At 39.1% G+C, this 26,655-nt stretch overlaps 1 protein-coding gene and 1 long non-coding RNA gene across 2 annotated transcripts in view; one reads left to right on the plus strand and one right to left on the minus strand.

Annotated features, from left to right (window-relative positions):
- LOC121816640 (uncharacterized) overlaps window positions 1–26,655 on the minus strand; it is a 120,602-nt gene that overhangs the window by 18,119 nt on the left and 75,828 nt on the right. The window lies entirely within an intron of this gene.
- LOC101111388 (high mobility group protein B1-like) lies at window positions 24,900–25,722 on the plus strand. Its single transcript, XM_042233002.2, has one exon. It carries the CDS (start codon window positions 24,979–24,981, stop codon window positions 25,624–25,626), a length of 648 nt encoding a protein of 215 aa, XP_042088936.1. The 5' UTR covers window positions 24,900–24,978; the 3' UTR covers window positions 25,627–25,722.

A 26,655-nucleotide genomic window follows, 5' to 3' on the forward strand; every position in this document is an offset into this window, starting at 1 on the left:
CTTTTCATTAGAGATAGTTATGTATATACATTACATATATTTGTGTGTAATGTATATATATATATATATATATATATATGTTACAGACAGATACAAAGAAACCAAGTAGAGAGAAACATAGATGAGGCCAAAAAAAAAAAAAAAAAACCCACAGCATCTAGACAGTGGCTAGATCTCTGGTTCCAATTCCCACTTTAGTAAGATGTGCCTGCCCTGAAACCTCTACCTTCTATTATAGAGTTTCAACAATATTTTGTCAACAAATCTCTTCAATTTTTCCTTCTGTTTGTTTTTTCCTAAGTTAAATTGAGTTTTTTTCAATGGCAAGCTTTTTCATAGAGATTTGCTACCAGGTTTAGGGTATTACAAATGGCAAACACTAAAATATGGAATTGCCTATGTCAAAATCAGGCAATGGGCCTTGTTTAATACAAGATGACTAGCTCATTTTATTTTTTCACTTCCCAACTTTACTTCCAAATAATAATCTTGGTTGAAAAGCCATATTTTGCTATAAAATTGTTCATATTATTTATTCCACTGCTAATTTTCTTTCATATTTGCATTTAAGTTTTATAATAACAATCTTCGTTACATAGCAAAGTTGCAGATTTCATGTGTCCTTTCGGTGTCTTGAGGATTAAATAATGCTCCCTCTGAAGCTGCTGTTTTGGGAGCTTTGTCTCTGATGACTGTGGAGTTAAAGAGATCAGCATTAGTACAAGGCAGCTGGATTTGAAATGAGAAGGGAACAGTAAGACAGAGATGACAGCTTTATTAAGAGACCCTCTTTCTGCCTGTGGCCACTGATCCAAGATCATGGCAGGCCAGAGCGCCATGCAACCTGAAGAACTGCAAAATCTGCCTGCTCCACACTTCAGAGCAAAGAAAAGAACAATATATGAAGCCCCTGAGAGGTAGGCTGAAGGCAGAGAAATATGGGACAGCAGGGAGGGGAGGTAACCGACTTGATTTCTCAGACATCTTTCAAAAATTTCCTCCTTAGACTCTGTAAACAAAATAATAATCCCCTCTCCACCCTCTTTGTAAAATGCAGCCAGATGTCTCTGGTGGTCCAATGGTTACGAATTGCCTGTCAATGCAGGACACACAGGTTCGATCTCTGGTCCAGGAAGATTCCACATGCCTCAGGGAAGCTATCAATAAGCCCGTGCACCACAACCACTGAAGTCCCCCCCACCTGGAGCCCGTGCTCCACAACAAGAGAAGTCACTGCAATAAGAAACCTGCACACTTCAACGAAGAGTAGCCTCCACTCACAGCAACTGGAAAAAGCCTGTACGCGGCAACTGGAAAAAGCCTGCACAGAGCAACAAAGACCCAGTGCAGACAAAACTTAATTAATTAAATGCGACCAACTGAGGAGTCATGAGAGAACAGAGGTCAAATTTGCTTTGTCCACCAGGCCAGTTTATTATTAATATTTCATGGTGCAGAGGTCTATTACTAAGGAAGAGAAACCACAGAGAAGGGGTCTAAATTCAAAGATCATGATTTGAAAAAAATTTAGTGTTTGTTACTAGCTAACATAGGAACTTAAGAACAAAAATGTTCTTGTTTAAATTTTATGTGTTTTAACAAAGTAAATCCAAATCAGGCAACCAAAAGTTTATTTTCTACTTCTCATATTTCCTACAGGTAAAATCAGTTTTTTAAAAATAGTAATTTTTACTCTTTTTATATAAGATGATTGATTTATTTTGCTGTTAGTTACCCACCTCTCACCTCTACTTCCAAATAATGTCAATATAATCTAGGTTAAAAAGCCATATTCTTGAAAAAAATTGTTTTTATAGTATATTTCATTTCTAAATTTTATACTTGATTTTTTATAATGGTATTTATAACAATTGCTGGTAAATCTGGTTTTGGTGTTTACTGTATAGATTTTTAATTCTTTAATGTTTTATTGAGATATAACTTAAAGCTTACAAATATTGTGTTCAGTCTCTAAGAACTATCCACCCCTGCATGGCAACTACTACTCTGACTTTTTATCATGAGAGATTAGTTGGTCTGGGTTTTTTTTTTTTAATTTCCATAAATATAACCATATAACATACACTCTTCCCCCTCCTCAGATTCTTTCACTTAATGTTGTCTAAAAGATTCATTCTTATCATATGCAGTCTTAGTCATTTTCACTGCCATGCAATATTCTATTGTGTGACTACACTACAACCTATTTATCCATTCAACTACTGATAGATATCTGAATTGTTTGCAGGTTTTGATTATGGCAAACATTCTCATAAATGGCTATGGATAAACATAAGCACTCATTTCCTTGGGGGTATATATTCACTAGTGTATAACATAATGGGTGTGTTGGCTTTATTAGATGCTGCCTAACACTTTTCCTGTGCACTTGTAACAATTCACTCACCTTCAAGGGGTTCAGTTCAATTCACTTCAGTTGCTCAATCATGTCCAACTCTTTGCAACTTCATGAATTGCAGCACACCAGGCCTCCCTATCCATCACCAACTCCCGGAGTTCACTCAAACTCACGTCCATCAAGTCAGTGATGTCATCCAGCCATGTTATCCTCTGTCGTCCCCTTCTCCTCCTGCCCCCAATCCCTCCCAGCATCAGGGTCTTTTCCAATGAGTCAGCTCTTCACATGAGGTGGCCAAAGTATTGGAGTTTCAGCTTTTACTGGAGTTTCTTCATCATTCCTTCTAAAGAACACCCAGGACTAATCTCCTTTAGAATGGACTGGTTGGATCTCCTTGCAGTCCAAGGGACTCTCTTTTTTTTTTTTTTTTTTTTTGATTTTTAAACTGCAGATTTTATTACATCTATTATATTACATGTATATTATGTGACATCTATTATATCATTTTATTACATGTGAGAGTTAAATGTATTTTAACAAATACAGTGCTTCTTTTTATAGACTTTGTAATAACATTTTAGAAGACATCACCTCATATAAACACAAGTGTTTCTTAAAACATCAAACCATTCTATAAATCTTTAAAAATACAGTTTCAAGGGGAAAAAATTGAATTTCCTCCTTCAGATCCTTGCCTTCACTTTCTTTTTTTTTTATTTTTTAAATTTTAAAATCTTTAATTCTTACTTGCATTCCCAAACATGAACCCCCTCCCACCTCCCTCCCCATAACATCTTTCTGGGTCATCCCCATGCACCAGCCCCAAGCACGCTGCATCCTGCGTCAGACATAGAATGGCGATTCAATTCACATGATAGTATACATGTTAGAATGTCATTCTCCCAAATCATCCCACCCTCTCCCTCTCCCTCTGAGTCCAAAAGTCCGTTATACACATCTGTGTCTCTTTCCCTGTCTTGCATACAGGGTCGTCATTGCCATCTTCCTAAATTCCATATATATGTGTTAGTATACTGTATTGGTGTTTTTCTTTCTGGCTTACTTCACTCTGTATAATCGGCTCCAGTTTCATCCATCTCATCACAACTGATTCAAATGAATTCTTTTAAGGGACTCTCAAGAGTCTTCTCCAACACCACAGTTCAAAAGCATCAATTCTTCGGCACTCAACTTTCTTCACAGTCCAACTCTCACATCCATACATGACCACTGGAAAAACCACAGCCTTGACTAGACAGACAAGGGGTTAGACTTCCATTAACTTCACAGCTTCACCAACACTTAGTATTGTTATTTTTGTGAATTTCAGTCTCCTTATTTTAATTAATTTTATGGAGGTGCAGCTCCCCCGTCCCATGCCTCCTCCCAGGTTATACTCCTACCCAGGCATGGTAACTACTATTTTGACCTTTTGTCATGAGAGATTAGTTGGTCTGGTTTGAAGTTCACATAAATAGAACCATACAATATATACTCTTTTTCCCCTCCTCTGGATTCTTTCTGCACCTCCTTGTAATTTTTTTTTTTAAGAAATTAACATCCTGTTGATTCTTCTTTAAGTATTTTTTTTTACTGCATCAGGTCCTAGCTGCTGCACATGGGCTCTTCACTGCAGTATGCAGGCTTAGCTGCCCCGCAGCATGTGGGATCGTACTTCAAGGATCGGGGATGGAACCCCCAACTCCTTCTTAACCACTGGACCACCAGGAAATCCCTACCTCCTTGTGATTTTGTGTTTCTAAAATGCAGAGTACCTTTTCATATGCTTATAAACCACTTGGGTGTCTTTGCTGGTGAAAGGTTTGCTGGAGGCTTTTCCTGGGACAGAAGGGTCATCCACGCTGAAGGGGCAGGGATGGCAAATCACTGAGCTGAGATGTATGGTTTTCTCTCTATTTGACTTGGGGTTCATTGACTTTCTTGGCACTTCACAATTTTTAAATCTAACTTGGACTTTTGGGGGCAATTATTACTTCAAATATTTTTTTCTGCCCCCAATTTTCTCTATTGTCAGGTACAGTTATAGGATATATATATATACAGGAGAAAAATTCAAGAAGTGGCAAATTGGCCATTGCAACTAAATGATAGTCTATATGACAGTTTGAGGTCAGAGATAAGGAAGGATATAGAAGTTTGGACCATATGACAGAAGACTCTGCATAGATCTCTCACCCCCATTTTCCTGTGCTAGTCCACTGTTGTTTTTTTTTTTCAATACTATTTATTAAGTACTTTCTACATGTAATGCAATATACTAGGATATTTACAGAATCCAAAGAATAAGGAAGGACCTATATCTTTAGAAGGTGATAACCTAGATGAGATGTTAAGTGTATCAGTCAGTTCAGTCATTCAGTTGTGTCCAACTGTTTGCAACCCCACAGACTGCAGCACACCAGGTTTCCCTGTCCATAACCAACTCCTGGAGCTTTCTCAAACTCATGTCCATCGACTCAGTGATGCCATCCAACCATCTCATCCTCTGTCATTCCCTTCTCCTCCCGGCTTCAATCTTTCCCAGTATCAGAGTCTTTTCAAATGAGTCAGCTCTTCCTATCAGGTGGCCAGAGTGTTGGAGTTTCAGCTTCAGCATCAGTCCTTCCAATGAATATTCAGGACTGATTTCCTTCAGAAATGACTGGTTGGATCTCCTTGCAGTCCATGGGACAATCAAGAGTCTTCTCCAACATCACAGTTCAAAAGCATCAATTCTTCGGTGCTCAGCCTTCTTTATAGTCCAACTCTCACGTCCATACATGATTAATGGAAAAACCATAGCTTTGACTATATGGACCTTTGTTGGCAAAACAATGTCTCTGCTTTTTAATATGCTGTCTAAGTTGGTCATAGCTTTTCTTCCAAGGAGCAAGCGTCTTTTAATTTCATAGCTGCAGTCACCATCTGCAGTGATTTTGGAGCCCCCCAAAATAAAGTATCTCATTGTTTCCATTGTTTCCCCATCTATTTGCTATAAAGTGATGGGACCAGATGCCATGATCTTAGTTTTCTGAATGTTGAGTTTTAAGCCAGCTTTTTCACTCTGCTCTTTCAGTTTCATCAAGAGGCTCTTTAGTTCCTCTTCACTTTCTGCCATAAGAGTGGTATTATCTGCCTATCTGAGGTTATTTTCAGAGGATATTTCACCTGGCAATCTTGATTCCACCTTGTGCTTCATCCAGCCTGGGATTTCACATGATGTACTCTGTGTATAAGTTAAATATATGCAGTGACAATATACAGCCTTGATGTACTCCTTTCCCGATTTGGAACCAGTCTGTTGTTCCATGTACAGTTCTAACTGTTGCTTCTTGACCTGCATACAGATTTCTCAGGAGGCAGGTCAGGTGGTCTGGTATTCCCATCTCTTGAAGAATTTTCCACAATTTGATGTGATCCACACAGTCAAAGGCTTTGGCGTAGTCAATAAAACAGAAGTAGATGTTTTTCTGAACTCTTGCTTTTTTGATGATCCAACAGATGCTGGCAACTAGATCTCTGATTCCTCTGCCTTTTCTAAATCCAGCTTGAATATCTGGAAGTTCACAGTTCACATACTGTTGAAGCCTGGCTTGAAGAATTTTGAGCATTACTCTGCTGGCATGTGAGATGAGTGCAATTGTGCAGTAGTTTGAGCATTCTTTGGCATTGCCTTTCTTTGGGATTGGAATGAAAACTGACCTTTTCTGGTCCTGTGGCCACTGCTGAGTTTTCCAGATTTTCTGGCATATTGAGTCCAGCACTTTCATAGCATCATCTTTTAGGATTTGAAACACAGCAAATGAATGAACCCACAGATAAAGCCCTACTCTGGGACTAGAGTTCTCTGCAAATGAAACCCAATTCCTCATTAGTCCAAAGAGAATAGGCACAAAGGCAAGTAAACATTTCCAAAAATGAGAGAATTTTAAACAATGTTAGGATATTAAAAATCAGAGTCTGCACATAGAAAACACACTTAGGGTTATCAAAAGAGAGGAGGAAGAGGAATAAAATTAAGAGTTTGGGATTAAAATATACAAACTACTACATATAAAATAGATAACCAACAAGGAACTATATGCAGTATCTTGTAATACCCTATAATGGAAGACAATGTAAAAAAAGAATATATATATGTATGCATACATAACTGAATCACTCTGCTGTACACTTGAAACTAACACACTGTAAATCAACTATATTTCAGTAAATATTTTTTTTAAATTAGAGTCTTCATATCTCATGTTCTACTTATCCCTTCACTGCCTCACAATAAAACCCAACTAGTCAAAATTTGTGGAATTTGAAATCTGGCACAATATTTTGATCTAGCAAAGGATGGGGTTACTCCTACCTCAATCTCCAATCTGATGGAGAAATTGTTTACTTAAATCATGGACTCATCCTCACCAGAATGCAGTGAGAATGAATTAGCAACAAAAAATTCTAAACTGCAGGCTCTCTTCTCTGAAAAGTTTACATAGACCTCTCCCTCATGACGTGACTATGCTGAAGTCTGCGTCATTTAGAGAGTCCCAGGGCACAAACCATTCAAATGTGACGTCTGTATTTTAGAGGAGAAGGTCTTTCAGCGAAGTGTACCAATCACAGCCTCGGAAAAGTAAACTTGGCAAACCCAGCCCTCCTTGCCGTTAAACAGATGTCAGCTTCCCCATGTAAACCGCCCCCATGACTCAGCCTCAAGCCGCGAGATGAGGACGCGCTAAAGCCGTTAGCATTCACTCCATCCAGCCAGCAGTCCACCTACTCACACAGCTGGCTGGTCACTCTGCTTCTCAGATCAAGACCCACGACCTCCCCCAGCCAACTTCTCCAATCCTTTCTTGTTCCAGAATTATACCTGCTACAACTTTCTGCTTATTCTGTTCTCTGCATCTGGCATATATGTACTCAAGACATCACTGAGAAGGGTGGATTCTACAATTTGAAAGGATTTCCATTCTCTCTGTGTCTAAGAAAGTATCCAAGTTAGACCAGAGTTCTGGATCCATTCTTTCACGCAGTCAGGCAGGAAGATCAGCCCCACCTCTTCACCAGAGCTCTTGATCCTATTCTCCTTCTCTTTAAATCCTAGGTGATACCTAAGTATTTGCTATATATCGCATATATATATATGTGTGTGGGTGTGGGTGGGTGTGGGTGTGTGGGGGTGTGTGTGTGTGGGTGTGTGTATAGATTCTTGGCTAGTCCATCTCCAACCCCTTCCCACAAGCCCTCTGGCATGTATATGCCACCATGATCTTCTCCATGTCTAGAGGTTTAATGTAGAGCATAATGACTATAGTTATCATTAATAATAACTATTGAATACTGGGAATTTTCTGAGAGTAGATTCAGGGGCTCTCAACACACACGAATGCACACTAATAATTATGTGAGAAGGTGGGTTAATTCGAGTAATTGTAGCAGTCATTTATATGTATATGTGTATGTATCAAAATATGTCATATACCATCAACATACACAATTTTAATAAATAAACAAAATTTCCAAATGATAACAATGTGAAGCCAAAGTTGAGAATCACTGCAATAATGGGTCACAATGTGAAGTTTGAAAATCACTACTCTGCTAAAATCCTACTGAAGTCTGTAGGTTACTACATAGTATTGTGTCCATGTTAATTTTTTTGTTTTATTTATCATGTTATGATTGTATAATATTGATATTTGAAGAATCTAGGTGACCATTATATGGGAGCTTTACACCATTTCTGTAAGTTCAAAATTATTTCAAAATAAAAATGTTTCCAAAAAAATCCTTAAATCAATAAAGGTGTAACTTAGATGCTCAATAGGAAGTGAACAAAAATCTAAACAGGTGTTTCTTAAAGAAGGATATCTGAATGGCCAGTGTATCTATGAAGACACACTTAACTTCATATGGCACCAGGAAAATAAACATTAAAACAATGAATGGCTACTGCACACCTCACAGGAAAGGTTAAATAAAGAAGACAGAAAATGCCAAATAATGGTGAGGAAGTGAAGCGACTGGGACTCTGAAACCCGCTTACTGGTGGGAATACAAGTTAGCACAACCAACTAGAGAAAACTTCCACATCAGTAAGAGTTACACACACACACAAACCCTAGACACAGAAATTCTAACCCCAGGTATTCACTAACAGAAATGGGCATCTATTCCATAAAAGACATATTCAAGAACATTCACTCATTTGGTATCTTTTGTAATAGCCAAAGCCTGAAAACAAGCCGAATATCCACCTACAGTACAATGGAAAAATCCACTGTTGTGTAATCATACTATGAAACACTCATTAGCAGAATGTATGAATGAAATACAACATGTGAACAACACGGATGAGTCTCAGACAAATGACACTGAATGAAAGAAGCCAGGCACAAAAAGATGCATTCAGCAAAATTCCATTACATAAAGTACAAAAACAGACAGAACTAATCTATCATGTGTGGCTTCCCTTATGGGGATACTGACTGGTCAGGACCAGAAGGGGGTCCTTGTAATATCCTGTTTCTTATTCTAGGCACTAGTTACATGATGAAAAGTCATTATATTTTGCATTTGTGTCTTTTTATATATAGATTACACTTTAGTAAAAAGCTTAAATAAAATAAAGCACATGGTTGTCTATTATTCAATAATTTGCATTGCCTTTCTGTGATCTACCAAACCAAAGTTCCACTTTCTCATGCACACACAGCACATGCCTTCCTTTTAGCATCTTTACTCGAGCAGGTCACTCTTACTGAAATATCCTTCCATCCTCCACATGCCTGGCCTGATAAAGCATCTCCATTTTAAACAGAGAAAAAAATATGCAGCAATTTACACAGTGCAGTCCTAGGTGAAAATTTTTGTCCTGGAGTAATTATTTTAAAAATATCTAAGATCCTTCTAGATATTTAGGATATTTCCTACTTTTTTTTTTTTTACAATCATCTTTATCACACTTAATTCAAGAACAAGTTTCATATTGACTGTTTTCCCAAGTCTTTCCAAAGGATTCAACTTAGTTTTCATAGAAACATCTCATGTAACATATAATTAAATTATATCTATAGGAGAGAACAAGATGGCAGAGGAGTAGGTGGACGTGGAGTATATCTCTCTCCACGGATACATCAGGAATACACCTTCAGACACAGAAGTGCATGCAGAACACCAACTGAGTGGGAACAGGAATACCCAACCAGTGGAAAAGAAAATACAGAACCACACAAAACTCAGTAGGTCGAAGGAACTAGGGGGAAAAACAGGAGAGTTGGTAGGACTGGACCTGCCCTCCACAGGTGGGGGAACTGAAGCAGGGTCTGATCCCCACATCAGGGCAACTGAGTCAGAAGAGAAACATTTTAGGCTGAGAGTGAAACAGCTAATCTGTGGCAGCCTAAATGCAATGAAAATCAGACAGTCCTTGCCACAGCCATACATACCCCAGACAGGGACACAGGTCCCTGGCATGGCACAGGAGCTGGAAGCTGGAGTTTAGGGATTGTGGAGCAATCCCAGGGCGAGGGCTGCTGTTGACTGCAGAGAGACAGATCAAGGGGATGTGAGGAAGGAGAATGTGGTAGGAATGCCTGTGGAAGAAAGTCAGGCAGCCATGGAAGCAAGGTGATACTGCTGAGTCACGTGTAGGGGGTGGAGCCATCACCATAGCCTCTTCCTCCCCACACGCCAGCATCGGCAGCTGAACAACAGAGAGGCTGACACATCAAACGCCTGATCCACTGAACTACAGAGCAGGACCCCACCCAGGGAGATCCTTTAAGTGACTTATGCACTGATCTACAGCGTAGGATCCTAGCCAGAGTGCCCCTTTAAGTGCCTGATGCACCGATCCACAGAGTAGGACCCCAGCCAGAAGAGCCGCTCTATGTGCCTGACGCTGAACAACAGAGAAGGACCCCAGACAAGGCTCCCTGAAAGGGCAGAGTTTATGGAAAGACTGGCCAAAGAGGCCTTCTGACTGCCAGCTACAAGAGGTTCAAAAAAATACTCTGATAGGGCCATAACTTCTGGGGCAGAGGAAGTCTATACCCCTGCACATTTTGGGCTGCCAGGGTCCCCGCAAGCCAAGCAGCTCTGCCACCTTCATGCTCAGCTCTCACGGGGGCACTGCTACCACAAGGCAAAATATATATATATATATATATATATATATATATATATATATATATTCCGTCTATGTGCACAGGGTTGCTTCAGTCATGTCCAACTCTTTGTGGTCCTATAGACTGTGGCCTGCCAGGCTTCTCTGTTAGGGGAGGTTCTCCAGGCAAGAATACTGAAGTATATTGGCCAACACTGGTTGCCATACCCTTCTAGAGCACTGTATTTCCTGCTGCCCTAGCCTCCAACTCCCCTGAGTACCTGGTGCGGCCAGAACCCTGAGACCCAAGCAGCTGCACCACCTCCACCCCTGGCCCTCACAGGGGTAAACCCAAGTCCTCCAGGGCAGCCTCAGGATCAAACTCATTGGACGACCCACGTGCTGAGGTGGAAATAAAACCACAATCAAAGCCCAGAGGCAGTGTGGCTAAGGAAGAAGACCCAAAACCTTCCCATCAGCTGTACAAGCTGCAGACTGAATCCACATGATCAACTAGGCAGACTCTGTGTCTGTGGAATATATAAAAGGACATTGAGAGCTCCGACAAAAGAAAACGCACTAGTTCTGATAGCTGTGGACACTGGAAGCAAGAACACACAGAAGTAGGACCAGACTAGAATCTGAGCTGACTCCACAGCATGTCCAGAGATCAGCACTGAGTTGGAGGGCATCCTAGGGAGGTGAGGTGGACTGTGACTCCCAGTGAGGGAAAGCATTCTGACAGCAGTGACTCAAGAAAAACATTTATTATTCTTATGTTTTCACTTGTTCTGTAGATTCTTTTGGATTGTTTTTTCTTTCTTTTTCCTTTTTCCTCTCTCTCTGTTGTAGTTGTTGATTTTATTGGCACTATGAAATCTAATTAAGCTTTTGAGATTTTTTTTCTTTTCTCTTTTAATAATTTTAATATTTTTTAAACCTATCATTATCTTTCTACATTTATTCCTTTGTTTGCTTTTCCTACTGTTCTTTCCCCCTTGCAGTTAATATTTAATGTATATAAAACTTCTGTACCTACTCCTATTTAACTTTGCATATCTATTCTTTCTTTCTTTTCTTTCTTTCCTTTCCTCTCAACATATTTGTTAGTTTTATTCTCATTGCTTTATTCCCTAACTGACACCTTGTGTTAGTTTTGTCTTCCAGTTTGTGCTGTAGGTAGTTTTGTTCTGGTAGATGTAACTTTTGGTTTCCTCTGTTCACCGGGTCAATCTATTGTACTATATTTTTGTTGTAGTGTTTTGATTTTGCTTATGGGTGTATATGTACATATGTATATTCAGTCACACTTTTTATTATTGTTATAAACCTCTGCATCTATATTGGGCTTTCACAGTTCTGTGAAGTTTTCCATTTTTTCCCTTTTTTCTTTCTTCTTTCATATTTTTTCTCTTCTCTTTTTTCTCTTTTCTCTTTTTTATAATTTTCACTTTTAATTTTTTAAACCTATTATATTTTTCTACATGTATTCCTTTGTGTGCCTTTCCTACTGATCTTTCTCCCATGCAGTTAATCTTTAATGTATATAAATCTTCTTCACCTACCTCTATTTAACTTTGCATATCTATTCTTTCTTTCCTTTCCTCTCAACATATATTAGTTTTGTTTTCATTGCTTTATTCCCCACTTGGCATCTTGCTTTAGTTTTCTTTTCCAGTTTGTGCTTTAGTTAGTTTTGTTCTTAACTGGTAAGTATAGTTTTTTATTTCCTTTGCTCGCCAGGTCAATCTACTGTACTTTATTTTTGTTGGACTGCTTTGACTTTGCTCATGAGTGTATATGTGTATATTCCATTATTTTAATTATTATTTGCCTGATTTTGTAACTGCCATTTGTCTGGGGTTCATCTTTGGTTTCTTGTTTTTGGATATTTGTTTTAATCTCACTTAATGCCGTAACAAGTCACTTGTGGAATCTTCGTTCCTGACCGGAGATCAAGCCCTGAGCCTTCGGAGTGGGAGCACTGACTTCAAGATCCTAGACTACCAGAGACTAACCCTAGGGAGGATCAAATGGTGAGAACTCATACAAAGGAAACCACTTGGATACAAGACCCGGCATCACCCAACCACCAGTAGCACCCTGTGCAGGATGCCTCATCTAAACAGCAAACAAAACAAAAATACAAACCCAGTCATCAGCAGACAGGATTACCACCTCACTCAGCCTTGCCCATCAGAGGAAAAATAAACAAACAAAAAAAACAAAAAAACTCAGCACAAATCTCACCCTATATGAGGCTTATACAAAACACTGGACTCTTCCAACCTTAAAGGAAGAAAGAATTCAACCTTGAAGCCTCAGAAAAGGAGACCTCAAACATAAGTTTAAATATATATATGTATATATATATAAAAAATGAAAAGGCAGAGAAATACTACACAAATGAAGGAACAAATTAGAAAAACAGAAGTCTAAATAAATGAAGAGAAAATAGGAAAACTACCTGAAAAAGAATTCAGAATAATGATAGTAAAGATGATCAAAAGCCTTGAAAACAACATGGAGAAAATGCAAGAATCAATTAACAAAGACTTAGATGAGTTCAAGAATAAACATACAAAGACAACACAATTACTGAAATTAAAAATACTCTGGAAGGAATCAATAGCAGAATACCTGACCCAGAAGAATGAATCCGTGATCTGGAAGATAAAATGGTAGAAATAACTTCTCAAGAGCAGAATAAAGTAAAAAGAATGAAAACAACTGAGGATATAGTCTCAGAGACCTCTGGAACAATATAAAATGCACCAACATTCAAATTATAGGAGTCCCAAAAGAAGAAGAGAAAAAGAGTATGAGAAAATTTTTGAAGTGATTGTAGTTGAAAATTCCCCAACGTGGAAAAGCAAATAGTCAATCAAGTCCAAGAGGCACAAAGAGTCCCATATAGGATAAACCCAAGGAGAAACAAGCCAAGAAACATACTAATCAAAAGAACAAAGACTAAACACAAAGAAAGAATATTGAAAGCAGCAAGAGAGAAGCAACAAGTAACATACAAGGGAAACCCTATACATTTAACTCGTCATCTTTCAGCGAAATTCTTCAGGCCAGAAGGGAATGGCAGGACATATTTAAAGTACTGAAAGGGAAAAATCTATAAGCAAGATTATTGTACCCACCAAGGATCTCATTCAAAATTGATGGAGAAATAAAAAGCTTTTCAGACAAGCAAAAGTTAGGAGAATTCAGTACCACCAAACCAGCTTTACAACAAATGTTAAAGGGACTAATATAGTCAAGAAATACAAGAGAAGAAAAAAGATCTACAAAATCAACCTGAACAATTAAGAAAATGGCAATAGGAACATATATATCAATAATTACTTTAAATGTAAATAGATTAAATGTTCCAACCAAAAGACACAGACTGGCTGAATGGATACAAAAACAAGACCCATATATACACTGTCTACAAGAAACCCACTTCAGACCTCAAGACACATATAGACTGAAAGTGAGAGGATGGAAAAATATATTCCATGCAAATGGTGAGCAAAAGAAAACTGGAGTAGCAATCCTCATATCAGACAAAACAGACCTTAAAATAAAGATTACAAGAGGTAAGAAAGGACACTACATAATGATCAAGGGATCAATCCAAGAGGAGACATAGCAACTGTAAATATCTATGCACCCAACATAGGTGCACCTAATACATAAGACACACACTAACAGACATAAAAAGAGAAATTGACAGTAATACAATAATAGTAGGAGACTAACACCCCACTCACACCAATGGACAGATCATCAAAACAGAAAATTAATAAGGAAACACAAGTCTTAAATGATACATTAGATGAGATGGATCTCACTGATATCCTCAGGACATTCCATCCAAATGCAGAAGAATACACCTTCTTCTTAACTGTACATGGAACATTCTCCAGGATAGACCACATCTTGGGTCACAAATCAAACTTCAGTAAATTTAAGAAAGTTGAAATCATATCAAGCATCTTCTCCGACCACAAAGTTATGAGACTAAATATCAATTACAAGAAAAAATTGTAAGAAACACAAACACGTGGAAATTAAACAATACATTTCTAAATAACCAACAGGTTACCAAAGAAATCAAAAGGGAAACCAAAAAATTTCTAGAAACAAATGACAATGAAAACACAACTCAAAACCTATGGGATGCGACAAAAGCAGTTCTAAGAGGGAAGTTTATAGCAATAAAATCCTACCTCAAGAAATACGAAAAACATCGAGTAGACAACCTAACTTTACACCCAAAACAACTGGAAAAAGAAGAATCCCCAAATTTAGTAGAAGGAAAGAAATCATAAAGATCTGAGCAGAAATAAATGAAAACAAAATGAAAGTAAGCATAGTAAAGATTAATAAAACTAAAAGCTGGTTCTTTGAGAAGATAAATAAAATTGACAAACCTTTGGCCAGACTCATCAAGAAAAAAAGAGAGAAGAATCAAATCAACAAAATTAGAAATGAAAAAGGAGAGGTTACAACAGACAGTGCAGAAACACAAAAGATTATGAGACTATTAGAATCAACCATATGGCAATAAAGTGGATAACCTGGAAGAAATGGACAGATTCTTAGAAAAGTTCAATCTTCCAAGACTGAACCAGGAAGAAATAGATATTATGAACAACCCAGTTACAAGCACTGAAATTGAAGCTGTGATCAAAAATCTCCCCAAAAAACAAAAGCTCAAGACCAGATGAGCTTCACAGGAGAATTCTATCAAACATTTAGAGAAGAGCTAATGCCTATCCTTCTAAAACTCTTTCAAAATACTGCAGAGGAAGGAACACTTCCAAACACATTCTACAAGGCCACCATCACCTAATACCAAAACCAGATAAAGACAACACAAAAAAAGAAAACTACAGGCCAATATCAGTGCTCCTATGTTGATGAACATAGATGCAAAAATCCTCAACAAAAATTTTAGCAAACAGAATTCAGCAACACATCAAAAAGCTCATACACCATGATCAAGTTGGGTTTATTCCAGGGATGCAAGGATTCTTCAATATATGCAAATCAATCAATGTGATATACCATATTAACAAAGTGAAAGATAAAAACCATATGATCATCTCAATAGATGCAGTAAAAGCCTTTGACAAAATCCAGCACCCATTTATGATTAAAGCTCTTCAAAAAGTAAGCAGAGAAGGAACCTAGCTCAACTTAGTAAAGGCCATATATGATAAGCCTACAGGAAACATTATTCTCAATGGTGAAAACCTGAAAGCATTCCCCTTAAGATTAGGAACATGACAAGGGTGCCCACTTTCCCCACTATTATTCAACATAGTTCTGGAAGTCCTAGCTACAACAATCAGAGAAGAAAAAAATAAATAAATAAAAGGAATCCAGACTGGAAAAGAAGAAGTAAAGCTCTCACCTTTTGCAGATAACATGATATTGTACATAGAAAATCCTAAAGATAGTATCAGAAAATTGCTAGAGCTAATCAGGGAATTTAGCAAAGTTACAGGATACAAAAACAATACACAGAAATCACTTGCATTTTTATATACTAACAATGAAAAATCAGATACAGAAATTAAGGAATCAATCCTAATCACCACTGCAACAAAAAGAATTAAATATCTAGGAATAAACTTACCTAAGGAGACAAAACAACTGTACACAGAAAATTATAAGACACTGATGAAAGAAATCAAAGATGGCACCAGCAGGTGGAGAGATATTCCACGTTCCTGGGTAGGAAGAATCAATATTTTGAAAATGACCACACTACCAAACACAATGTACAGATTCAATGCAATCCCTATCAAATTGCCAATGACATTTTTCAAAGAACTAGAACAAAAAATTTCACAATTTATATGGAAACACAAAAGACCCCAGATAGCCAAAGCAGTCTTGAGAAAGAAGAATGGACTAGAGGAATCAATCTTCCTGACTTCAGATTATACTACAAAGCTATGGTCATCAAGAGAGTATGGTACTACGGTCATCAAGAGAGTATGGTACTACGGTCATCAAGAGAGTATGGTACTATGGTCATCAAGAGAGTATGGTACTACGGTCATCAAGAGAGTATGGTACTGGCACAAAAACAGATACATAGGCCAATGGAACAAGATGGAAAGCCCAGAAATAAACCCATGCACCTATGGGTACCTTATTTTGACAAAGGAGGCAAGAATGTATTACGGGGCAAAAACAGCCTCTTCAATAAATGGTGCTGGGAAAACTGGACAGCTACATGTAAAAGAATGAAAGTAGAACATTTCCTAACACCATACACAAAAATAAACTCAAAATGGATTAAAGACCTAAATGTAAGACCAGAAACTATAAAACTCTTGGAGGAAAACATAGGCAGAACACTTGATGACATAAAGCAAAGCAAGATCCTCTATGACCCACCTCCCAGAGTAATGGAAATAAAAACAAAAGTAAACAAGTGGGACCTGATTAAATTTAAAAGCTTTTGCACAGCAAAGGAAACTATAGGCAAGGTGAATAGACAACCTTTAGAATGGGAGAAAATAATAGCAAATGGAACAACTGACAAAGGATTAATTTCCAAAATATACAAGCAGCTCATACAACCCAATACAAGAAAAACAAACAACCTGATCAAAATGTGGGAAAAAGACCTTAGGCGTTTCTCCAAAGAAGACATACAGATGGCTAACAAACACATGAAAAAATGCTCAACATCACTCATTATTAGAGAAATGCAAATCAAAACTATAATGGGATATATCACCTCACACCAGTCAGAATCAGTTCAGTTCAGTTCAGTCACTCAGTTGTGTCTGACTTTTTGTGAGCCCCATGGGCTGCAGCACGCCAGGCCTCCCTGTCCATCACCAACTCCTGGAGTTTATTCAAACTCATGTCCATTGAGTCAGTGATGCCATCCAACCATCTCATCCTCTGTCATCCCCTTCTCCTCCTGCCTTCAATATTTCCCAGCATCAGGGTCTTTTCAAATGAGTCAGTTCTTCACATCAGGTGGCCAAAGTATTGGAGTTGCAGCTTCAGCATCAGTCCTTCCAATGAATATTCAGGACTGATTTCCTTTATGATGGACTGCTTGGATCTCCTTGCAGTCCAAGGGACTGGCCATCATCAAAAGGTTTACAGAAAATAAATGCTGGAGAGGGTGTGGAGAAAAGGGAACACTCTTGTACTGCTGGTGAGAAAGTAAATTGATACAGCCACTATGGAAAATGGTATGGAGATTCCTTAAAAAAACTAGGAATAAAACCACCATATGACCCAGCAATCCCACTCCTAGGCATATACCCCAAGGAAACCAAAATTGAAAAAGACACATGTATCCCATCATTCACTGCAGCACTATTTACAATAGCTAGAACATGGTAGCAACCTAGATGTCCATTGATAGATGAATGGATAAAGAAGTTGTGGTACACGTACATAACGGAATATTACTCAGCCATAAAAAGGAGTGCCTTTGGGTCAGTTCTGATGAGGTGGATGAATCTAGAACCTATTATACAGAGTAAAGTGAGTCAGAAAGAGAAAGATAAATATCGTGTTCTCACACATATATATGGAATCTAGATAAACAGTACTGAAGAATTTACTTACAGGGCAGCAATGGAGAAACAGACATAGAGAATAGACTTACGGACATGGGGAGAGGGGAGGAGAGGGTGAGATGTATGGGAAGAGTAACATGGAAACTTACATCACCATATGTAAAATAGATAGCCAAAGGGAATTTGCTGTGTGGCTAAGAAACTCAAATAGGGGCTTTGTATCAACCTAGAGGGGTGGGATGGGGAGGGAGATAGGACGGAAGTTCAAAAGGGAGGGGATATATGTATACCTATGGCTGATTCAGGTTGAAGTTTGACAGAAAAGAGTAAAATTCTATAAATCAATTATCCTTCAACAAAAAAATAAATTTTAAAAAGTTACACTCAAAAAAACTTCTATCTATAGAATAACAAGTAAAATGGGCAGAAGGAGACTTGGTAACAAAACACCACTGGCTCTTGGATACTCAGCAAATGGAGAAGTGAGCTGGCTGCACTGTATCAAATGGGCACTGGTTTCACTCAGTATGGATTACAGAGAATGGGAGCCTTAGTTAATCTGTGGTCAGTTAATTGGAGGTTAGATAAGAGAATTTCTATCATGTATATATATATATATATTTCTATCATCTATATTTTATGTATACATGTATATGTATATATACACAAATAGCTACCAAACACATCAGGTATAAAATGGTGGCTCAGTGGTAAAGAATCTGCCTGCCAATGAAGTCAACGCAAGAGATGCAAGTTCATTCCCTGGGTTGAGAAGATCCCCCAGAGGAGGAAATGGCAATCCACTGCCATATCCTTGCCTGGAACATTCCACGGGGTCATAAAAACTCAGACACAACTGAACATGCATGAACAAATGAACCAAAAACACCAAGTATAAAATTAAATATACCGTTAACAATGGGAAGAAAAAGCCATTTCTGTTGGTTTAGCTTATAGCAAGACTATTGGCCTCCTTCACACTGAGCACAGATTTAGTCACGAGATGGAAAAGGTTTCAGGTTAAACTACATTGTCTCTTATGTAACCTAAAGTCAGCAATTAACTTCAGAGTCATTTTACTTCCTTACAGTCAGATTCTTGGTCCAAAATCAGCAAGTAAAGCCCATCACAAAATAGCACCCACAGTTTTCCGCTCACCCACCACCCTCCATAAGTTCAATGTTGGCACAACTGCAGAAATCTGCCACTGGATGATCAGCCAGACCCTTGATGGAGGTCCAGGGGGAAAGGAAAGAAACCTAATAGAATTAGAAGAGTAATAAAGTAGACTGCAGCCAAAGATGACATCAGGCTTCATGGTAGGCTAGGAGGTAAAGGGAATGTACTGCAAGAAAGGATGTTCTTAATTCACATCGTCTTGGGAAGATTCATCTAGCTTGATGCTAAAATCCTTGGCAAGGGTTCCACATGAAATTTAGAGAAGCCCTTTCCATTAAATTGCTTCTCCACATGATGCATTTAGAAGGAAAAAGAAATCCCAGAGATGTAATTTTTACCATCTAACTGTCCAATTATCCAACAGAGGAGAGAGTTGCCCTCTTTTCTTGAATGTGGTAATACCCACTGTGGCCCAGTCAAGCCCATTAGGAACAAACTGACCCAAAATGTCTCAAAGAGGAAAATTAGATCAAAGTGATCTTCCATCCTAACTGCCTTTCAATAATGTTATGGAATTAAAAGTCTTACAAAGAATGGAATTCAATTAACTCGTCCCTCTTACTGTTTTCCTAAAGTGACACTGAATGGTTTCATAAGCCCTAGGACAGAGGCATATCACTTAACCCTGGTTGGAATGAAAATTCTTTACATATGATTATTTCACTATAGCAATATCCTTTTTAATTGCTTTTAACTGTTCCAGAAAGTCCCAAAGCCCGGTCAACCTCCTTGCCCATCATGAATGGAGGGAGTGTGGAAGCAACAGAGGGCAGATGTATGGTTGAAGAGGCTAGAAAGGACAAAAGCAATGTGACAGGGAACAAGTCTCTTTCCTCAAATCTGTTTCTATCAGAATTCACAAAACTCCACCACCCACTACCCACACCCCCAACACACAGACCCAGGTGAGCTGTAGCTCAGCTGCCTCACCCAGAACCTACCCATCTGCTGGGGACTCTCGTTACATCCTTTGGTAAAGGCTTCGCCTACATGAAACATTCCTGTTCTGAATCTCATAACCTTGGAGCTGGGGGTTGTGAATTCCAAACTTATTTCATATCACAATAGTTTCAAACTTAAAAAAAAACACAGCCAAACTCCTTTTTCCCCAAATAAAGTTATAAAAAGATAATGGCAAGTTCTAGGTGCCAAGGTGAATTCTCTGTGTAGTAATTTCACTCCTCCTTCCTTTACTTTGCTCTTCTTGGCCCCTCTCCATCCCTGCCCTCCACATAGGCCCCACCTAAAGCAGGTAACTGATCTCCTTAGACAATACTTTGTGGGGCTTGCGTAAAGATGAGGACTGACTCAAGAAAAGCATGATGACAACCATCTCTTTATGGGCTTGCTTTCTGGGGTGGCCTTTTCTTTTCTTGCATATTTGGCTTACAATTAGAGTAAGCAACTACAAGTCTCCTGCGATGTGTTACTTTGGTTTTATTGTTAACTTTTTCACACTTTCCCATTGTGATTAAAGATAAGCAGGTTATTTTCTCCCTCATTCATCCTTTTTAAAAAAATGAGTATTTTGTTGAAAAATGGAGCAAAGACTAATTTTTATCCCTAATTACAAGAAAACTAGATTAACAACACTTTTAGCTAGGAGGAAATGTACACATTGAAACATACATACACACACTTGCTTACACTGATTCTCAGTTACAGCAAACTTTAATATGTTTCAACTTTTCCCCTAGTTTGCATAGTAATTCCAAGTGGATTTCTTAAATTTGAAATTGGACCTCCTCAATGGTCCGTTTCTAGAGTTTTTTTACTCTAGAAATTTCAGAAGGTATGGAAACCATGGCAATATTTCTTCTGTTTACAGTTTCTTTCCTTAAAAGGAGTCATCTGATAACCAGAGGCTGGCTGGCTCTCCTGCACTCTCTCCTTTCTGTCTGTCTCTACCTGCCACATTCCTACATACTACCCAGGTTTATACCTTCTTTCTTTGAAAGCATAAAAATTGCTTGTCTTCATCATTTACTTGCAGAAAGAGAGGAAGCATAGACCCATAGTGTGCATCTGTATCAACAAGACGACACAAGCCCATCTTTTGTAATAAAAAAGCTTAATTCCCCTTTACAACAGAGACTTCTCTCCTTCCACCTAATGGGTAAATGCTGATGGATCCAAAGGCAATGGCAACCCTCTTTCACGCAACACAGAGGAAAAAAAAAAATCTTCCTTCTCTTAAAGCTGTATTATCCATTTGCAGTTTAAATCCTAGTTCATGCAATCATCTAAAATACATTTAAACAGAACATGACAGAATTTTAGACTTCAACATGAAATAATTTTACCCCAAGTATGTCAAATAGGTCAAAGTCATTTGGGCATCAGTTTAAAGTGTTCCTATAGTTTCCTGGAATTGACACATTGAATAGTGTAGTAACACTGTGTCTGTTGACCACAGACAGCATTACCTCATCTAAAAACATCCAGCCTTGAAAGAGCAGCCTCCATTAACCCTTTCAAAGCCCCTCCCGTGGAGCTGCCAAAGTGGCCTATAGTCATTATGTTTGCTTAACTTGCTGGGCATGGGTTATCCTAATTCTGCTGATAAAATGTGTGATACCAAGCAGGCGTTCCTTTCCTTTCTTTGGGGTTCAGTTTTTTGTTTGTTTTTAATGTAAATTAAAGAAACTGAACAAAAGACCTAAAAGTCCTCTTCTGGAAGGCAAGAACATAAGGTTTGAATCCTGACTCTGCCATTTGCGACCTCAGTGGCCTGGGCAAGTTACCTGAGCCATCATAATTCAGTTAACTCATCTGTAACATTCTTATACAAGGTGGTTGCGAACACGGAGGGAGACATCCATAACATGTGTCAACTACAGACTGACCCTTGCCATCGGCATCTGCCATCTACCTCTATACGGATTAAATCATGTGCTGCTGCAGCTGCAGACCTTCAACACCTCCTGAAGGAGTCCAGGGTGGACAGCAGAAAAGAGGTACTCTGTGCTCAGGGAAAAGCTGGCTGGACAGGTCTTCAGATAGGTATTTTCAGGAGTTGGTTTTATGAGCCCAATTCTTCTATCTCCTCATATCTAGAAACATACTAAAATCCTTCATGGTGACAATTGTTCTTCATGACTAACAAAAGCTTCATAAGACTAGTAGAAATCTTCTAGAAAAATATGTACTTGACTGCATGTATTCCCCTGCACCAAAATCACATACATCCTGACCTTCCCCTCTGCCTCTGTGAAGCAGTTTCTCAGAGCTATCTGAGGTGCTGTCTCCCAGGCTGTAGTCCTCATTTTGCCCCAGATAAAACCTGCAACTCTCACATTGCGCTTTTTAATTTTTTTTTAACTCAACACATGTTAGATGCTGTGTCAGTTCTTTGTTACTTCCATTGAAAGCTGGAGACTAATTCCTCCTTCCCTTGAACATGGTCTGGCTATAGTGACTTGTCTGAACAATAGACCAATAGGTCATAAGAAGTTTCTTAGCTTCAATCCAGGCCTCATGAAACAATAGCTTTGGGAATCATGAGCTACTGTATGAGAACTTAAACCACCTTGAGCCCACCATGCTAGAGAGGCCCAGTGGAAAGACCTTAGGGAACATAGAGAGAAAGGGCTTCCTGCTTTGCCTGAGCTGTTTCAGCCCCTTGCTATTTATGTCATACCGGTGGAGGCCCGCAGATGTCTGTATGGAGCAAGGAAGAGGCTCAAGTAGCCCCATCCAGCTGCCCAAGTTGCAGAGCAAAGTAATGATCACCACTGTTCTAAGTCATTAAGTTCTGTTAGATAGCAAGAGAACACAAAAGCACACACATAGGTTAAAAAATTTTAATTTAAAAATAGAAAAATAAATCTTTAAATTAAAAAATAAATATAAAGTTTTTAACATAAAAAAGAGCACACACAGAAGAGCCTTGAAGGATAGTACCTAACTCAACTTTTTCCCCATGACTGTCAAATACACTTTCATAGGTGCCTCTTCACTTTGGATTGCCAAACAAATACTGTGCATATTGGGTGCAGCAGATGAAAAATAAAGTCAGAATTTTCCCAAGACAGCACTAAGTCACATGAAACCTCCCTGATGTTCTGATCTGTATCCCATTTGGAATAGCGACCTTGGAGTCTTTAGATGGAATTGTGAAAGCCATCTCTAGAGCTGCAGGGACATGAACAAACTCACTAGAGAAAACCTCATGGAGAACCTGACGAGGTTAAGATACTGGAGATGCCTATGGAGAACGGCCACCTTTATGGGATTTGCCTACATAAGGATGAAGCATTTGGGCAGAAAAGTGGACCTCAACTTTAATTTCCATGAGAGTCGATGACTTTTGCAACATACATACTCAGTTCAGTTCAGTTGCTCAGTCGTGCCCGACTCTTTGCGACCCCATGAAATGCAGCTATACCCCATGGATAGCCAGGCCTCCCTATCCATCACCAACTCCCGGAGTTCACTCAAACTCACATCCACTGAGTGGTGATGCCATCCAGCCATCTCATCCTCTGTCGTCCCCTTCTCCTCCTGCCCCCAATCCCTCCCAGCATCAGAGTCTTTTCCAATGAGTCAACTCTTCACATGAGGTGGCCAAAGTATTGGAGTTTCAGCTTCAGCATCAGTCCTTCCAATGAACACCCAGGACTGATCTCCTTTAGGATGGACTGGTTGGATCTCCTTGCAGTCCAAGGGACTCTCAAGAGTCTTCTCCAACACCACAGTTCAAAAGCATCAATTCTTTGGTGCTCAGCTTTCTTCACAGTCCAACTCTCACATCCATATATGACCACTGGAAAAACCATAGCTTTGACTAGATGGACCTTTGTTGGCAAAGTAATGTCTCTGCTTTTTAATATGCTATCTAGGTTGGTCATAACTTTCCTTCCAAGAAGTAAGTGTCTTTTAATTTCATGGCTGCAATCACCATCTGCAGTGATTATGGAGCCCCCAAAAAATAAAGTCTGCCACTGTTTCCCCATCTATTTCCCATGAAGTGATGGGACCAGATGCCATGATCTTAGTTTTCTGAATGTTGATATTTCTTGCTAAATCACTAGTAGCCTGATGCATGCAAATTCCATTTAGTTAATAAAACAGATATGCTGGCAGCACCATTGACCTGGGGGCTGCAGGCGGAAGAGTACGGCAGTGAGTCACGTGGGCTGGCGAAGAGTGTTTCCATCTCCCAGAAGTTCAGATGGGACACTAGGTACTCTCAGTAGACATACTCTCTGATTTCCCTTTCACTTGCCTTTTTTTTCTCCAGGGAGCTCAATGGAAATACACTCTGAGGAATGATGAAGGGAAAACTTCCAAAAGAAATGATGCCATCTTTCTCCAAAATGATATTTACCAAAGGAAATCACAGTGAGAGGCTATTTTCTTTGGGTGAACAGGATGTCTTCCATCCAGTATCATTTCTCAGGCTAAACTGAGGATCCAGAAACATGAATTCACATGCCACCGCAGGCTCCCATATTTTCACAATGACATGTCAACAGGCTCATCTTAAACTAGAAGAAAAAAATGAAACCCACGCTCTTCTCTCCTTTCATGGAAAATATGATGTTTTCAGTCAGAGTATAATTGATTTTTAAAATACTTCTGAGGGTAAGCAGTTTCAAACTTGTTTTTCTAGAACGTCTGAGCTAGAAGTAATCTTCAAGACCATTTTATTTTTAAGAACCAGGACCTTTCCTTAAGAAAACTCTGGAGTACATTGAGCTCCATAGAGACAGCGCCGGGGCAAGTGAGAGCCGGACGGGCACTGGGCGACTCTGTGCCTCGCGGAGGAAAAATAATTAATCATGGACAAAGGAGATCCTAAGAAGCCGAGAGGCAAAATGTCATCATATGCATTCTTTGTGCAAACTTGCCGGGAGGAGCACAAGAAGAAGCACCCGGATGCTTCAGTCAACTTCTCAGAGTTTTCTAAGAAGTGCTCAGAGAGGTGGAAGACCATGTCTGCTAAAGAGAAAGGAAAATTTGAAGACATGGCAAAGGCGGACAAGGCCCGTTATGAAAGAGAAATGAAAACTTATATCCCTCCTAAAGGGGAAACAAAAAAGAAGTTCAAGGATCCCAATGCACCCAAGAGGCCTCCTTCGGCCTTTTTCTTGTTTTGTTCTGAGTATCGTCCAAAAATCAAAGGCGAACATCCTGGCCTGTCCATTGGTGATGTTGCAAAGAAACTGGGACAGATGCGGAATAACACTGCTGCGGATGACAAGCAGCCTTATGAGAAGAAGGCTGCTAAGCTGAAGGAAAAGTATGAAAAGGATATTGCTGCATATCGAGCTAAAGGGAAGCCTGATGCAGCGAAAAAGGGAGTTTTCAAGGCTGAAGAAAGCAAGAAAAAGAAGGAAGAGGAGGAAGATGAGGAAGATGAAGAGGATGAGGAGGAAGAAGAAGATGAAGAGGATGAGGAGGAGGAAGAAGATGATGATGATGAATAAGTTGGTTCTAGCGCAGTTTTTTTTTTCTTGTCTATACAGCATTTAACCCCCCTGTACACAACTCACTCCTTTTAAAGAAAAAAAATTGAAATGTAAGGCTGTGTAAGATTTGTTTTTAAACTGTACAGTGTCTTTTTTTGTATAGTTAACACACTACCGAATGTGTCTTTAGATAGCCCTGTCCTGGTGGTATTTTCAATAGCCACTAACCTTGCCTGGTACAGTATGGGGGTTGTAAATTGGCATGGAAATTGAAAGCAGGTTCTTGTTGGTGCACAGCACAAATTAGTTATATATGGGGATGGTAGTTTTTTCATCTGCAGTTGTCTGATGCAGCTTCTACGAATAATTGTTGTTCTGTTAACTGAATACCACTCTGCAATTGCAAAAAAAGAAAAAGAAAAAAAGTTGCAGCTGTTTTGTTGACATTCTGAATGCTTCTAAGTAAATACAATTAAAAAAAAAAAGAAAAGAAAACTCTGGGGAAGGAGCCCCTCTGTGTAAAACAGCAGACGTAAAGAGATACTCTTGTAGGGTAGGAGTTCAGGTAGGGTGGGCTAGGGCACCACTGTTACTCCTGACATGCTTCAACAGAACTTATAGCAGAATGTGAGGTGATTTTCACAGATCTAGGCTGTCTCTGTCCTTTTTTATAAATTAGGAAACTAAGTCCTAGGGAATGCTAATGTGAGCCAAAGGTTCACAGAGCTAAAGGCATGGCACTACCAAGACCAGAGCCCAGGACTTCTCAAGCCTGTGTTAGGATCCACAGGCTCCCTCCTGTAAGTTCTGAACTGGCCACCTAAGCTGCAGACACTGAACAAGGGACATAATGTGAGGCAGAATATCACATACAGAGCAGAGGTAACCGGCCACCAGGACCTGGAAGTAGGCACCCCGCATACACTGCCAGGCACATTTGGTCAGCACAGACTTACAGAACGGACAATCCCAGGCATCCCCAACAAGTCAGCATCACTCAAAAACAGTGCTCTCCTAATATAAGGCAGAGACAACTGACACTTTCTA

This window comes from Ovis aries, chromosome 15, assembly GCF_016772045.2.
Source record: "Ovis aries strain OAR_USU_Benz2616 breed Rambouillet chromosome 15, ARS-UI_Ramb_v3.0, whole genome shotgun sequence".
In the NCBI taxonomy this organism is placed as follows: domain Eukaryota; kingdom Metazoa; phylum Chordata; class Mammalia; order Artiodactyla; family Bovidae; genus Ovis; species Ovis aries.

Coding starts and splice junctions, on each gene's coding strand:
- LOC101111388 (XM_042233002.2), top strand. CDS start 24,979: ATGGACAAAGGAGATCCTAAGAAGCCGAGAGGCAAAATGTCATCATAT.